General features: G+C 39.0%; 1 protein-coding gene across 2 annotated transcripts in view; it reads right to left on the bottom strand.

Annotated features, from left to right (window-relative positions):
• The window catches only part of slc12a5a (solute carrier family 12 member 5a), a 203,261-nt gene that overhangs the window by 24,964 nt on the left and 160,196 nt on the right, over window positions 1–18,101 (bottom strand). For both annotated transcript variants that reach the window (XM_030728712.1, XM_030728713.1), the window contains exon 4: window positions 8,184–8,330. In XM_030728712.1, the coding sequence (XP_030584572.1) occupies window positions 8,184–8,330 (147 nt within the window). The remainder of the gene's footprint in view (window positions 1–8,183; window positions 8,331–18,101) is intronic.

Here is an 18,101-nt window from a genome sequence, read left to right as displayed (position 1 = left end):
AGCTGTCAGAGCACATTCAGACTACCAATGACAACTCTAATGTAACTCTGTTGAGTGGGAGAAAAACACCATGAGATATGTAAGGGCATGGTAGAGTGAAGCTCACAGCTGCCTGCAACACAAAGCAAGAGCACCGACTGCCCTGCAGAGGACAAGAGGGAGAGATGAATGCAGTGAGTGGAAGAATGGGCCAGAAAAAAAAAAAAAAAAATACAAAGTCAAAAGCACCAACAGTGACTGGGAAAGAGAGAGAGAGAGAGAGAGAGAGAGAGAAAGTGTTTGACAGTACAAAGACAGCATTAAGATTTCATTATTATTTTAGTTGCTATTGTTGAATTTCTGAGTCTCTTTTCATGTTGTCTGCACATGAAAGAAACGCAGAGACAGAAAGAAGAGTATGAGGAGGAAATGTCAGAACTGGCTGCCTAAAACATCTCTTGCTTTTCTCCTTTTTTGCTATTTTAAAAGTTTTTTTAATGCCATTAGCTGAGTTTTTAATGTGTGCTGTTTTTCATATATATATATATATGTGTGTGTGTCCTGGTTCATGATGAGGACGACTGTTTAAACACCAGCTCTAATTGAACCAGGACATTTATTGGTCGATTCAAGGATCAAACACCTGTTGTGAATTTTGTCGTTAAGCTCCTCATTAGAGAACAGCAACTTGTGCAAAAAGTTCTGAAATATTTAACAGCTGGACATGTGCATTCAAAAGCTTAGAGAAGGTCACATTAAGTTCACCTGTAAAGGTTTGAATGCATTTTAGGCTAGTCCTGAAATTTCACCCAAAAGCCAAATATCCCTAACTTTTTGTGAGTAGTATATATATATATATATATATATATATAATATTATTACTGATTCAGCCTCAATAGAAGCTTACATATTTGAAAAATATAAAATGTGTGCATGTATGCAGCATTCAGTGTGATAGCAGTCTTTCCTAGATAATATTTAAAAATGTAATAACCAGATTCTTACTAAAAAACAAGGTAGAAAGTGAATACAGTTATTTCTATTATTAACAAAAACAATGGATAATAAATACAACTTTTACCAGGCTATTCCTTATTATTATTCATTGATCCATAACAACAATTAGTGGTCATATCCATGGTGTTTTTGCACTGCATTTTCAAAAGTTTGTTGATGTTTCAGCTACACTGGAGTGTTGCTTTCCAGCCACAGGAGACCATGCTGGTTATGTTTAACTGTTATTGTATCTGTCTCTGCAAAGACTTTAATGTGGTTAGTGTCACCTGAGGGCCCAGTGGACTGATGATCAGGAGTGAACAGTGAGTTGGGCTCTGTTTCTCACTCTAATCTGGTCATAATGAGGCCAGAAACCCTTCTCCCACCACAGCAGATAAGACAGTAATTGTTTAAGTGTTTTATCTGATGTGGGCAGCAGCCACTCAGGGGTAGTCAGTCGCATACCCAATCACTGAATCTCCATGCAACTGTGCAGAAAAGCCAGCAATGCACTCATCTGATTTGCACTGATGGCACAGTCAAAGAAGATTAATGCACTGTGCATCAGTAAAACTAAAGTGCATATATTTCAATAATGGTACAGTTAAAGGTAAGTCATATACTATATTCTCCCTAAACCATAAAAACATGCTTTGTGTAGTATTATTACTTAACTACATCCTAAAGAGTGGTGTTAGGTTAATATGAGTTTCAAAAGGGGTCTATATTTTTCTACTCCAAGCCCAAAAAACACAAGAGCCAAAGAGCAAGGAAGGATGTACTCATTTAAATAAAATGCTAGAATAAGCTAACAGCAGAATATTAATTTTGACATCTCATACTTTACAAATATATCATTAATTCTAATCTGCAGCACAAAAAAAAAGAAAAACAAAAAAGGCAACGCTACTCCTTTAGGTCATTCTAAAGAGTTTTCCTAGTACATGGAGGTTCAGCTCCAGCTGTTTAGCACAATATAATTTATCCAAGTGCCTATTTAAGACTTTATCACACCTCTTCATGTGAACCAGCGCTCATGGAGCTAACTATAATTAGAAAACTAAAGTTGACAAACTAAGCATGTTAGTGGCAACTGTGATTGCAGCTGGCAAAATCAGTAGGTAGCTGGCTCGAAACGAGAAGCCTGCTTTTGTCTGTGTGAAATCAGAACCCACTGTTTTGAAAATAAGAATTTTGAGCAGTATTTTGTCAGTATCAATATTATCTACTGTATCATGTGTATGAGAACAGAAGGCTTGATGGAGTGGGAAATAAATGAGGGCAATTTTGTCCACAACCAACTGCAGACAGGGTAAAGTAACAACTGTGACCTCTCAAAACTCACCATTCGGTATGCAGTTGGATTAAAAATTTCACTTTCAGTCTCTGCTTAATTGCTCATGGTCCATCTGCCATTTTGTTTGACTGGAGCGCCACAAGTGACACCAGGCTAGCAGATTATTTTGCTGTTGTTGTTGTGAAATCCCATTTTGTCACTTTTATTTAAATGACCTTTTGGGCATCACTGCAGACAGGGACACTAACAAACATCATGAATCAGAAACTGTCACAAATACAGAGATCATCCTGTCTGAGCTACTGTCTATGTCTGGGATCATACTGGGTCTGAGCTCCAATGGTCTCGCTTGCAAACCTAAATGAACCACAACACACAATCAAAAACAGATCCTGGCGATCCAAAAATTAAATTGGACACTGATTTTTCTCTGGTTCAAGCATTTGATGGTCAAATCATGTCTGAATTCATAGAAGATCTGAAGACTTGCACTAAAAAAAAAAAAAAAAAAAAGCAGTGTTCTGTTGTAGCAGGCAGGATGTGCAACATCTTTCTTCCCAGTGACCCAGACCCTGTGGCCTGTTTTATCGTCCCACTTTTAGGCTGGTAACCTAAAATTGTGATGGTTTGAAAGTTTGTGTTGGTGAGCATCCTCTGGTTTATAACTTTCTCTTTCTCCATGCATCCTGGAGTCACTGCCTCCAAACTCACATGTACCCACAGGCCCATCTAGGCTCTAAGCATTCCAGTAGAAAGGCCAGATTAGGCCGCCCCACTATCTGTCTCATCCACATGAGACTACAGCACACAGCTTACATATCGCACAAAGGGGACGTTTTCCTTCAAAATGTAATCGAAATGGTAACAAAGCCTGAATAATTGCTAAGCCATCGTGATTCCAGATGAGCCGAGGAATGTATCTGGTGAAAAAAACTCATTTTTAAGAAAAGTCTGCCAGCTGACACACTCCGCAACGTTGACTCCAAAGGACACTTTCGGTCTGTTTCTTCCCAAAGCTGCAGACAAATTCTGAATCGGCCTTTATTTGACCTTACAGTTGAGCGGAAATTGGTTTTGACAGGAATGGAGCTTTTGTGTTGCCCTGAGAGCGTGCTTCATTAGCATGCTTCATTACACAAATGCAGAATGGTTTTCTGAAGTACAACTTCATCAACTGACAGCATACAAAAGTACAGTAGATGTACTTTTGTATGCTGCTTATCACTCCAAATCCCTGTGGATGGTATACTATGGAAGACAGAAATGTCAAATGAAGGTGATTTTTAACTTTCAGACTGATGGCAGGGATGGAAACTTAAACCAAGAGGACGGGATGTTGCTGTGTTACGAGAGGAGAAGAGAGGTGGCAAAAAAGGACAAAAATTGAACAGTAGGTGGAGAGAGAGAGAGAGAGAGAGAGAGTAGAGAACCAAAGGGAGGAGGAGGAGAAAAGAGGATATAATGAGACAGCAAAATGGAAAAAAGGCTTGAAGAAAATGAAGAAGCAAGAGAGATGAGAGTAAAATATGAGGAGATGAAGGGAGAAAGGCATCCTAAGCATTTAAATGAGTCACGACAGAGGGCATCCATCCCTTCCCATCACAGCATTTGGATTCAAGACCTGGAAGTAACGAGGAAGGCCAAACAACAGATGACTTTCCATCTAGAATATTAAAGCTCATTTTATCATGGTGACAAGCCTGCATTCATTATCTGAGATAAAAAAAAAAAATACTCATGTTTGAATATGCTGGTTTGGAGAATGCCGTCTGCAATAACGCTGATTTTTAAAATGGTGGGCTGTGTGTATTATTTCATGGTTAATGGTTTTATGTGTCAGATGTTCTACATGGAGGCACATTCTTTATATAACGATTCCCTGAATGTTTGGACACTGTGCCTTGCTAATGCTCCGTCAAGATGTTACAGAAAAATAATGGTGCGAGTGTTCGACAGCTGCAGATATGTGCAGCTGTGATTAAGCATCTAATGAAAAGTGTATCGTCAGTGATATCCCAACAAGTGAATAAACCATGAGGTCATGCTGTATATTGTTAAGCTCTACAACAAAAAATTCCTTTGCACTTTAAGTCCCGTGGATTTCACTCAGGTGGGCATCACTGCGCACACGTATGTACACGCACACACGCTCGCTCAGTGCTGCGAGCCCCCGAAGGTCTTGGTGGTTATGTAAGGAGCTCAGGAGGAGAGAGGAGGGGGTTTCTCACACACCGTTCACGCTCGAGCTTATCGCCTCAGGACTCTGCAATGAGCTCAGTGTGAGTGATAAGAAATGTGTGTGTCTGCGTGTCTGCGTGTGCGCGTGCACGTGTGTGTGTGTGTGTGTGTGTGTGTGTGTGTGAGATATTAAACAGTGAGACAAAATTATAGAAAGATGTTTTTGAGGGTTTAAGCATTCACTCTGGTAAATGTATGTAAGGAACTTTTTAGCACTGTGTGTGTATTAAAGTATAAGAAATGAAGCACAGGAAATGCAAGTGTGTTTGCGTGTGTTTGCACGACTTCCTGCCAACTGAGTCTGAACCAGCTTTGATCTTAAAGGCTTTTTCCTCTCCTTCTATTTTTGCCACCATAAAACTGAGTGCTGTATTTTTTTTTTTTTTTTATTTCCACTACACAAAATCTCTCATTTTATTATTATTATTATTTTGATATTTTTTGATATACTTTAGGGGTAATTTTTCAGATATTAGTATCAAACATGGATTTACATATTATGTTCTCTCAGTATGCCATTTCATTCAGTATGCCCTCTATACTGTCACATAGAAAGATGACTGGGATGCAGGCAATGGCTGGGATTTGAGGGGGTCGTTCTATAAATATACTCAGCTGGAGGAGAATCTAGGTTGCACAAACATGCAGATGTACCAACATACAGTCCTGCCATAACCCAAAATGCAAATCAGAGGAATGACACACAGCTCTCACAGCTGATGCACCACACAATTTTAATCAAACTGTCATGTGCAATAAAATTAGCGAGGCAGTCCACTGAAGAGCCATACTCAAACTGGATGTGTCTATTTTGCCGGACAGTAAGCTCTCACACAGGATATTGTCATGTTTTCAACAGAAAGAGACAATAAATTAAGTTAACATCCTTGCTACAGAATAGAGATGTTAGGCTTTCAGTGAAGAGGCCCAGTATATGCTCTCTGACAATCAGATGCATCAAACAAGTCAAACACAATCATCTTGTAACAGCCAGTCAGACCACTGACAGCAGCGACTTTGATCCTGTGGGACAGAGTCTTATGCAATTGGAGTCTCAGGGCCACGGCAGGGTGTCAGTCCAAAGTCACTCTGACACATGACTCTGTGGCACTGACATTAAAGGGAACCAGAGAGCATCACAGTGTGTCATGTTGTGCTTTTTACAGACTGAATGTGTGGGGTCTATGAAATGCAAACAGACGATTGAAAGAGAAGTCTCTTCTTTCTTTGCACACTACAAAAGGAACCTGGTTTGATGCAAATTCTGTAAAGATTGCCGTCTTAGTAATTTTATGTGACTGCAACAATACACTCCACTCAGCTCCAAAATTGTCAAAACAGGCTAAAATAAGATGATTAATACTTCCTCTCTTGAAATTCCACATTAACATTGTTTTATTGTGTCTGGTGCATGGTCAATGCTAACATTGTGGCAAATAAAAATAGATACTATGTCTCACAAACAGTGGTTTTCATTAATCTAGAAACAAAAGTTAAAGATCTCTAGTTCAATCCTGGGAGGAGACACAAATCCCTTGGGGGTTACGTCAGGAAGGGCATCTGGTGTAAAAATCTGCCAAATTAAACATGTGGAGCTATCTGCTGTGGCGAGCCCTTGTGAATAAGGGAACAGCCAAAAGTAGCTTCTTCTGTGTCTCACAAACAAACTACAAAACTCTCAATTATGAATATTTTAATCGAGTTAATTGAGCTAAGAAGAAATTTGTTTTCCTACACCGCAAAACTTCCTGAAATTTTTTTACTAAGATAAACACACACAATATTACAAATGTATGTATGTAATTTTCAGGAATTTTTGAGCTTGGCAAGATGTAAAAAAAAATTTGAGGATCTTTCATCAACATTTTGCTAACTCCTTAAACATAAAACTGCCAAAATCAACTGACAAGCTGCTGCTAAAAATGTGAAAAGAATTTGACATCTTTAACACTCCAGCTTCCTTTAATGTTCTCTTAAATAAGATCAGAGTTTAAAAGCTAAAACATGTAATTTATAAATACCTGCCAATTTGTCACTATTATTAGTCTGGAAGGGAGATGTCTGATCTATGCTCCTCTATAGACCATTACAGTTAAGATCTGGGACACGGTCATTTTTTGCCAGATCATCTTTACTTGATTGTCTTGTAATAAAATAATTGAACAGAATTATAAATGTATAGGATAAATGGCAAATGATCTGGTACTTGCATAGAACTTAGACAGAACAGCTGAACACCAAAAGCTTTTTATTACAAACCACATTCACTCATTCACACACCCATTCATAGAGCGCTTTATTCTACGCTTCAGGCAGTTTCAAACTATCACACTCACACGCCGATGGAATCATCGGGGGTATGTTGGGCTTCACCATCTTGCCCAAGGACATAGACGCACACACTGGAGGAGCTGGGGAGTGACCCACTGAACTTCTGAATGGTGGACAATCTGCTCTATCTCTTGAGCTGCCAGGAATACCCTGCTCCATTTAAGATGTACCCTTAGATGTGCCATTTAAAACATGGACTGAGTAAATTATCCATATTTTCTGGGGATACAAACCATTAAACCTTTTGGAAGTGGTACCTCACCAGACTGGACAAAAAAAACAATATAGTACACCTTTGGTATAGGACTGAACAACAAAGAGAGTTGGCATTGAATTATATATTTAGCACAGAAATGCACTGTGCTCAACTATAAATGTCAAACACATTACAGTGAAGCTCTTTAAGTTAAAATAAAGGGAATATCTTTGAGAAAAACAAAGAAATTATATGTACTGTGATTACTGAAAAATCATAGAGAAATAATGTAAAGGTGATATTAATATGCCTTCTACGGCTTTCTCATAGTATTGATAAATACATGTACACTATATACAGTCACGTGTGACTAGCTGAACATAACTGAGGCTTTAGTAGTTGGAGTAATGTTTTCTAAAATCTAAAATGCCTGGCCCTTTGAGGAAATGGCTAAGCCTTTTTTTTAAGTAAAAGTACATAAATGTGCTCAATTTTAATAGATTTATGACTCTAGTAAGTGGACACATCAGAAATTAAGTTTATCGGCAAGACTGAATTCATAAAACAAGGTTACACTGAAGGCAAGGGCCAATATAAAGTTAAAAAATGCTAAAGCCTTCAGTGTTGCTTGTTTAGTAACATAAATGGTCAGTATAAGAAAGGCCAGGGCTGGCTCTGCCTACTAAGGAGACTAATGCTGTTTAGAGACTAAACAGCAGCAGCATGGCCACTTTTACTGTGAAACCACTAGGGAACCATGATTGGCTGAAATAAAAAAGATGGAAATGCCTACTTTGGCTTATCCAGTGAATTAAATACTTGCAATTCAATGTATGGCATCACACTTGTGCAAAACTACTGCTTACAGAGAAATCACTGCTACATTATAAACACATTTATACCCTCTGTTCCTCCAACCATATTCTGTGAAAGGTCCTTAATCTTTGCTGTTCTCACCAGAGCCAATAATGGTGATAACAATATCTGATGTCTTACACTGCAGCAAAACGAATTACCAGCGCACATCTGCTACCTTCTACTCTACAATATGCTCCTCTCCACAAAGGCTGCTCTTTATAAAATGTGTGAAATTCTGTTTTTCAGTATGAACCTGGGCTAAACTTTACAAGAAGGTAAAACACTCACTGTGGCACAGCACATGAAAACGATGATGAAAGTCCCGATGACACCTCCGATTCCCACCAACCATGTCATCCTAAGGAAGAGGATGACTCCGAAGATGTTTTGGATGCACGGCATATAGACGCCCATCAGAGTGCCGAGCTGGGGAGCCTGGAAGAGGAAAGGGGTGAGAAGAAAAACATCCCTGAGCACTCAAATAATTCAAAATTATTCATGCATGATGACGGAATAATTTTATGATTTTACTGTTTAAGTTACAGTTTAACTTTCTGTGATACTTTTAAATTCAGACAGCTGTCAGACTACAGACGGTAAATGTTTTGCTTGTCTCTTGCTATAAGCATTAAATACCAGATGCGCAGCACCCACTGAATGACTCCCGCTGCATTTTGGCAGATATATTAATCAATAAAAGCCACATCATCCATGCATGCTGGGAAGCACAGTGTGTAGAAAGTGTTATGTGCCTTTTTTTTTGTTCAACACGTGCAAGGACCCAAAACAATAAAGCAAAACAACACAGATGGCCACACTGCCATTAAGGCAAAACAGACACTTACTCATAGGGCTTCACAGATTATTATTTTCAAAGGCCCAATTTGTGATTTTAAAAAGGCCACTTTGGTTTGAACACACCATTGTTGCCACATTAGCGGGTTCGTTTACTTTGATTTATTGCAAACACATGCTTTTCATTATAGGCATTTCTTCTTTGTTGTCTTATTGTTAAAGTAGTAATCTTTGTTATTATTTTTTTTTTTGGATATCTGTAAGAAGGCATAAAGTAAACTGGAGTTAAACAGCGTGAAAAGCTTACAAATTCTATGCCAAAATGTGCTTTTTGGTTGTCTTGTGTAAATTTATGGCTTTCCTAAATTCCTGTTTGCAAATCCTCTGTTGACTTCAAAAACAGTTTAAGCCCAGGAAATAAAGAAAACTTTGAGATCAGAAGGCAGCCGTGGGACCAATCTGTTCAATGAATGGATGGAATATTACTGCATTTCTTTACAGGATGAGTGTTTTTGTGAACAATTTGCCTAGTTGGTTTTGCTGCAGCGCTGTCCCTGGTGTGGATCAGTTTACAAAGCCAGCTGCTCTGTACATTGTCACTGGAGCCACTTTCAAGGCTGATCTATTGAAGACAATTATTGACGCTTTGAGAATGATGACGTATTTTTTCTTTTCCACTTCTTATTTATTAATAAAAGGATTCTCTTGCTGAAGGTTTTTGGATGCACTTGATGTGAATGTGTTTGCACCTATTTGTTAATGAATAGTATATAAGTGTTTCCTGTGTGGGTCTGTACCTTCGTGATGGCATTTATTAAATCTGAAGGACAAAGCAGCTGACCGTATACATAATAGAGAAATATTAATTTCCTGCTTGAGGACAGCCTGCCCAATGACAGGTAATTATTCTAGTATCCAGCCATGACCCATTTTACCAAGTGACCTTCACTGTCGCATCATTGTATCACAAACGAGATATGAACAAACCTTCTCTGCTGCATGTTTGTACTTAAATGCAGACCAAATGGATGAATAAAGGGCTGATTAGCTATAGACTGTGTTAGTAAAGTTTGGACAGATTATAAACAAAACTGTAGCTGGGTGATGAAAGTTCATGTCACATGAGAAATTTCAGCAAAATATGGATCACCAGCTTTATAAAATTATACACGCAGTTTACTGAACTTCACAAGTACAACCAAAGAGTTTCTTTAGGATGGGAAGTACGGAATCCCAACATTAGACCAAATTCAAGCTATGTCTATCTTCAACAGTTTTTGTCCTTGAAGTGACAAGGCAAGAGTCTTTCGGCTGCTAATTGTTCACACCTGAGAAGGTGTGGATAAAGGCATGCCTGAGTTGCCACTTCTTGCTGCTCATTATCCTCTCCCTGCTGTTTTACCTTACCTTATTTATTTATTAAAAGAAGCCATCACGTCAGTCTCAAATTCATGTTGTGGCTCACAAGCTGTGTTGTAAAATCAAATAAATGAAATAAAACTCTAGCAGCCAACATGCTTACAGGCTTATGGCTTCCACATACAACACAAGAGCTCTAGATCAAATCAGGCAAATACCCAACAGCTTGGCCAGTCAATACCTTGATATTTATTAAACAGAATTACATTTAACGTTAATAATACTAGTGTGATAGTACTGTAAATAATAGCTTGGTTTTTGTATGCTTTGGTACAGCCGTACAGAGTGTCCCACCATTCAAATATGAATTTGACTGAATTGAATTATAATATTTCTTTCTATAGATTCTGTAATAATGGTGAAGTGAAAGTCTGATATTGTGACAATTGTGGCCCTTATACCTACTGACAACAAGAAAGCTGGAGTTTGTTGTTGTTGTTTTTTTTAATGTATGAGATTCTCTAAGTTAAATAAATAAGGTCAATAATGACCATTATGACAAGAAACGGTGCCACTGATTTAACATTCATGTTCACTACTCTTTCTCAGTACCGTGGTAACCAGTAATCACTGAGGAAAAACAGCTCAAACTACAGACTGCTGTTAAAGCAGATATCCTTAATACCATAATTACGTGCACACTAGCTACGAGCACAGAGCTCCACCCACCTGCTGTTTAAACCTTCTGTTTTATAGTGGCAGGCAATCACAACAAAGTCAGCTTAAAGGGAAGGGGAACACATCTAAAACAGCTTGTTTCAGACGGTTGATAAACTGAAGGGCTGCACCAAGGCACAGTAAAAGAGGAATATAACTTAAAACTGTGACACTGTGCAGAACAACTGTAGTAAAGTTCAAGATTGAAAATATGGAGTCAAAAATGAGCATAACTCCTGTTTCAACACTCTAAAGAAAATCTGGCTTTGCTTATTTATTGACCTTTATCTATTAGCTTGCTGCAGGTGAATCAGTAAAAGGCATGTGCAAAAAGGTTACAGTGAGTCAGGGCTAATTTACAAACCCTGTCACACAATTACATGAGCAGGGAGCTCTTTTGCTTTCCCACCTAAAAACGTTTGGTTCTGCGATCACATTTTTAAAACTCTCAAGTTCAGCATTGGTTTCAAAATGTATGATGAAATAATGATGTGCTTTAGGAAGAACCTTAAGTGGTTCGTGGTTATCAGTCATGGCCTCTAATAAATTTCTTCAACAGGGGTTATTAAATTTGCTGTAGCAAATGGACACGACACAAGATGGAGAACTTAAAACCAGAAGGCCTGCACTGGAAAGTGCCAGCAAATGCAGAATTCATAAACCAGACTTTTAATCAAATCATCCTGACAAGTGGCTGACATCGAATGAATAATATTTTGTCCGATGCTACAGTATGTGATTTGTTTGTAGAGGCACACTTTCCAGCATTAATAATGTACTGTTTGCTGAGATGAGCAGAGAGAGGTAGAGCTGGAGAGACAAACAGAGGCAGAGCAAGTCCAAGCAGGTCTTACAAATATAATTATCTTCTAATTTCCTTTAGATAAACAACAGATCAAGTGCTCACGCTCGGAAATGCAATTAGCAAGCTTATCACTTTGGAAGCCCCTGATTACCTCGTGAGAAGCACTTAGTTTCTATCATATCATATCATATCATATCATATCATATCATATCATATCATATCAACCTTACCTGTCAGTGGTTAACACTGATCATATGCTACACCAAAGGTATTTATGCATTCTGCAAACTACCCAGAGCCCATGTTCCTGAACAAGCCAGATGCCCCACTCTGTCACCCACACAGCCCAGAGGATTTGCTGCTTTCCCACAGTGTGACTCCACAGACAGGTCAGGGCATGAGAGGAACCTACACAGTATTAGGAACAGGGTTTAATTGTGTGGCCGACTGGTGCTTCCTGCATCATGTTATTTTAACTTTATTAAGTTGTTATCTGACATAACTTGACATATACACCATCCATGATGACAAGTGTGATACAAAACAATGGACCAGCTATACTACCAATGAGTGTTTAAAGTGACTTCTACCATTTGAAAGAGCTGTTAAAGAATCTCTTTATATTTGTGATAACATGGTAGGAGCCTTTATCTTCACTGCCAATATCAAAACTTCAGTTGGCATTTAGAGAACAAAAAAAACCCCCAAAACAAAACATGCAACTGATTACAGTATAAAAAGAACTGTCACTGGTTTACCACATAGCTTAGCTCTTCATCTAATCCCTATTCAAATTGTATCAGTTCCAGTTTCTCCAATGTGCAACTATCTATTTGGGCATTTACTCACACAAGCCACTTCAAGATGTGACCGTGGGTCTTGGGAATTTCTGATCAATGTTTGTAATTATTTGGAGCTGCAGGATTAGATGTTACACTGATTATTAATCAATAAAAAGGCAAGTACATGAAGAAATGATAAAAATAGTCATTGGTTCCCCTCCTCTTTTCCTGTTCTATTATTTGCTGCAGAAAAAACAAAACAAAGATCTGTACTGTGCTGTTGTTAATCTACTAACTGTACTGTTCCGTGTGACCACTACCATTTCAATTTTTCCATAATCCATTTGTTATATTTTCCCTGTGTGTGTATACTCTGACTTAATTATGGTTGACATGTAATCTACAACTTCACCTCTCATACACAACTTAATCCTCGCAGCAGGGAACCTCTCAACTTTCAGGCTCACTGTGCTTTAATCAAAGATCCACATATTGGCCTCCGCAGGCAGCTCGAGGGAGCAGCTGAGAACAAACCTCATTCATCTCTGTCATATCTCCCACTATATGATAATTATCTGCACACTTTGCCTGTTGTCTAAGGTATGTAAATAAGCTTGTGACTCACTGTGCCCTTCAGTGTGTGGCAGAGAGCATTTCATCTACATGTCAGGGGTCTTAATAATAACTTTGACGTATCCGCGAACCCTGAAAGGACTCGTATGTATAAAACTACATATGTATTATCTAAGCAGTTATTTTACTTCTAGTGAAATATTTTCTGGTCTGTGTGCACCCATGCCATAGCATGGTTACTAGTCAGGCTGGCAGTACAGTATCACTGTACTGTAATTTAAGGTTCAAATTTTATTTACTGAAAAAATTAAATATTAAAATATTAAATCCAAACAAGGAAACAAATTTTAATTCATAGAATTATTTACTTAAGACAAAAACAAACAATTAGGATAATTAAGACATAATTTCTTTAAACATTTCAGTTCTCTTCTTTCTTACCCCAGCAGCAATCCTGTAATTAAAAGCACTGACTTTTCACTGGCAGGTTCTTCAGGGACTTGGTGTGTAATATACATTAACACTCAGGTGCTGCAGGCAGAAAGGCACCCCTGCCATCAGCACTTTGTTGTTTGACTCAAAACTGCTGCCACTGCACAAAGTGGGCTGAGGTTAGTTTGTAACAACAGGTAAGTTATTAAAGGGAAACCTGTGTGCACTTGCATATCACAGACAAAACACCTTCAAGAAGATGGAGCTGTGTAATTCCATTCAAGGTGGGTGATTCTCATAAAAAAAAAAAAAAAAAAAGAATTTCCAGTAACTTTAATGACTTTGTTTTATGTTGAATACACACACCATAGGCTCTTTGTCACTTGGACAAATCCTCTGCAGTATTCACTTACTGCAAACCATTAAAGAGCCGTCTTGCTGCCATAATACCAACTTCCTAGAGGGGTTGATTTTTATCAAAAATAGATAAGGAAAAAAGCATGTCTTTGTGAATTGAAATAGCAGAGGTTAGATTGTGGGATCTAAAAAAAAGATAACATCTTGGCAGAATAGTTTGTCAGAAAGGCTTAAGGAGAGGTGAAAAATTCAGTATAATTTTTTTCCTTTAATGGTTTTCATACGCAACTGTAGACTTAGAGGAAGGCAGGTTGAAAGCATAGTGACGGAAAATAATGCAGATTATACTAATCTGTGCTAAAAGGTGTGTAAATACCATTCAGTATTACAACAGCAACAAGGTGTTTATGCCCCACAACACTCCACGGGAGCATAACAAAACCAAAGTAGGCAATAACTCTCTCCAGACTGCAAAATGTCATTTTCCCCGCCTGTTCTCCCACACAATGGAGAACCACAATCATGCAGACCTTCTATGTTGGACCACTGCACGAATGTCTGTGGTAGCTCACGGCTGAGTGATAAATTATAATCTAGCTTTGACAATAGGTAGGCTTTGAAAAAAAATCTGTCTGCTAGAAATCCTGGTTGTTACATAAGATGTACAGACACAGATAATAGATACTGGATGGGGTGGGGGGGGTGGGGGGGGGGGGGGGGGGGTAAAGTCCTTACCATGATAAAACACTTCTGTGGGTTTGGTGAACAGCCAACAAAAAAAAATCCAGTAAACTAATGGATGCTTGTAATGACTTTACACTGAGAAACAGTCTAAAACAGATGGAATGCTTGTACATGCACTGAATCAATGACCCTATTGGGAGAAAAGCCTGGACATTTACTGAAAGTATCGCTTTTCTATTTTCATTCAATTGGTGTTTCATTACTTCATTTTGTGGATGGGGAATGCAGGCCCGACTAGCATCTGCCCTGATAGATGCACACACACACACACACACACACACACACACACACTCACACACACACAAGGAGTGTCTGCTTAATAGGCCAGGAGCCAGCAGTGTGATTTCCCTGGAGAATGAGCCACCGTGCGCAAAGGGAACACGGACTGCTGCAGTGCCACAGGTAGGGCCAGCGAGGCACCACTGAATGAGGAAGAAACAGCTGCCCACTGATCCCCTGGGAAGTGCAGTCAACGCACTGCATGGATGGCTCAGGTGTGCTAGATGCACAACAGGACCTTTCAATACATCTGCTGTGGCACCTACTTCAGATTCACTGCCTCCTGCTGCCCTACCACTTAGCACTAGTCTCTCACCAGACTGGACCTCACTCTCTATCTTTTCAGCTCCATATCTATCAGGAGCATTTTACTCACATAACCAAACACCATATGGAACCTTTAGAAAAAAAAATCTAGACTGCTTACAGTTCTTAATTTCAAGACCGTTGTAAACTCAAATAATTTTTAATATTTGACATGACATTGTGGCAGTGGTGCAGAATGTATTTGGAAGGATGTTCAAGGTAAATGGTGAGGGTGTGACTGTAATGCTGGAGGCCTAAATCCTTCATAGAAATAGTGATTCTGCAAAAACTTTCACTTCATTTTTAGATGAAGATTTCTCATATATCCTGAGCCTATATGAAATTCATGCTTTCAATATTTGTGCAGGGCACAAGGTAAATAAAATATGCTTTTAAATGTTTACAAATTGGAAGGCTTGTCCGAGGTTAGGCAAAGACTGCAGATTTGCTTAAAAAAAAAAATCATTAACTGAAAGTTTTGTCTTGGAATGTGAATTTCAGTTCCCTACATGCTTATCCAACACTTAACTACTACATAAACTGGACCACTGGTACCTCTTCTTTGTCTCAGTTGTTTTTTGGTGGAAGGTCAGGTCAATCAATTGTGTGAATGAAATGCAGAGTCTGGCAAGTTTCCTTAACCTCAAGGTAGTTTAGCTGCCTTAACTTAAATTGGACGTGATTTTTTCCAGATTTTCTTTCATCAATACCATCATAACTGGTACAAATATTAAACAAAAACAAAACTGCAAATATTGAGGGTGGAATATGTGCAAGTAATCCTTGTAAGCCAAATGCTCGGGCTTCAGACTGCTCTGAAAACTGTTTCACAAGTTTTTTTCTACTTCTATGGTCATCTTGGGTACCAGAACACCTCCTGGGTAAGGTGTCCCAGGCATGTGTTCCAGGCATGTCCTACCGGGAGGAGGTCCCAGGGTCTCAGCTGGCCTGGGAACATGTAGGTGTTCCCCCAGATAAACTGGAGAAGGTGTCTGGGTTTCTCTGTTTAGACTGCTGCCCCCATGACCTAGCCCCGGCTAAGCAGAAGAAAATAGATGGATGTACTGCATTTATCCATATTTCCCCGCTTCCCTTTTCCAGTGTTACTTATTTCAACCTTCCTTTGTACATCTCCTAAGCTGCTGAGGCTAGCAGGTCTGTGTTGAATTTGGGGAAGTGCAGATTTAAAAAAGAAAGGTGAAAACAATTTCATATCCTTGGCTAGCTAGAGGGGAAAGAAAATGAAAGCGAGAGAGGGAAGAGAAGTATCGGGAGACATAGCATGCTTCATCTGACTGAGCTGAGAGGAATCGAAACATCCAGGCCTTCACAGTCTGGGACAACGTGCCAAGCTGCTTAGGCTGACAAAACCAGCAACATCTTTTAAATCACTTCTTACAGGAATTTGTTATGCTTACAAGCAGGACCAATATGTACAGCATGCACAAATCTCTGGATTTTCTTTTAAATTTTTAGTTAGTGCTGCACAAACATCAGCCTGTTTGTGGAGACCTGCTGATAGAAATTTAACAATGTCACTGAATGCAAGATTGTGAAATTGTTTCCATTTTCTGCAGCAAATCAGTGGTATCAATGCAGATGATTAATTCATGGCTAAGTGATTAATTAATCACTTTGATAATACATCAAAGTAGCACATTATATGGAACATATGGTTGGTTTCTCTACCTGACTTGGTAGAAACTCAGGAGAGGGAAGAGGAGAGGAACGAAAGAGTCAGGACAGAAAAAAGGGGGTGGAGGAGAGGAGGGGGATCCACACAACTGTTTCATTATTTTCATTACTGGCAGAGACAGAGGCATGAAGTGAAGCGAGTGAGGTTGGGGGTGGGAGGTGGGGGGGTAACAACAGAGATGGAGGCAGACTGGGAGCTTGTAACGCAATCTGCACGCTCTGCTGGCCAAACCAGAGCTGATAGGGCAAATGTGTTTCTGCTCAGGTGTGCTGAATTATTAAACAGACAGCAAGAGGAGAGACCAGTGAACATCAGCTTTCCTGACCAGCAGTGGGTGACCCAGTCACTCTGCGGTCAGCTGGGTTTCTGTGTACGTGTGCGTGCGTGCGTGTGTGCGCATGTATATGTGAAAGCATTAGCCAATGTTTTCCTTTGTAAAAGCACTGAGCACTGTAGCAAAATATCCTCTGCGGAAACGAAGGCTCACCACCTTTAAACAGCATCTACATGTGTTACTAGAATATTCTAGGTTCCACCACAAAGCCTCATGTGTTGCTGCCAGCTGTGAAACCGCTGTTTATGTGCTCTCTCTGATTCGAGGCTGATCGACTCTTTTTCCACTAATGCCCATGTTCTGCTGCGCTCTTGTGTTTACAAATTAGGACCGCGAGTGACAGGGCAGAAACAAACACGTGTGCTGAAAATGTACTCAAGGCTACTAAAATGTGCATACAAATAGGAAAGTGATCAAGACAACTTAAACAATGATTCTTCAGACGTAGAGATGGATAATTTCTCTCATAATTAATTCAGTCTGAGTAATTTTATAAGTCATTTAGTGTAAATGACATTTATCTTGGAAAAGATTTAACAACTTGAAATTATATCTTTAATTCCTCTTTTAACAGTGTTGCAGAGCTGGAACAATTAGGCATTAATCCATGAGCTCACTGGCAGATAAATAACTGGGAAAATACAATGAAATTGATTTAATTTTTCAGTCATTTGATGATGACAGCTTCACAGATGCTAAATTTTGCTGCATTTCTTTTTCATACACAATTATAAACCGAATATATTTAGTTTCGGGATTTTAGGTTGTGCAAAACATGTCATTTAAAATGACACTTTTAACATGTTTTTGATATTTCATGTAAAAATAAGTAATTTGGAATTTCACAGATACCAAGCTAATAGGCTCAGGAGAACAAAAACCTCTACTGAGGCTTATTAGCCTGGTATCTGTGAAATTTCTATTTCTCCCCACTGTGAACACGTGCATGCTGCTCTAACATGAATTCACATTAATCAGGATACATCCTTCAGAAAGCTGCTGATAGGAATGCTGATCTGATGCCAGT

The sequence above is a fragment of the Archocentrus centrarchus genome, chromosome 5 (genome assembly GCF_007364275.1).
Source record: "Archocentrus centrarchus isolate MPI-CPG fArcCen1 chromosome 5, fArcCen1, whole genome shotgun sequence".
In the NCBI taxonomy this organism is placed as follows: domain Eukaryota; kingdom Metazoa; phylum Chordata; class Actinopteri; order Cichliformes; family Cichlidae; genus Archocentrus; species Archocentrus centrarchus.
The sequence above is the reverse complement of the archived record's forward strand: the minus strand, read 5'-3'. Positions and strand labels throughout refer to the sequence as shown.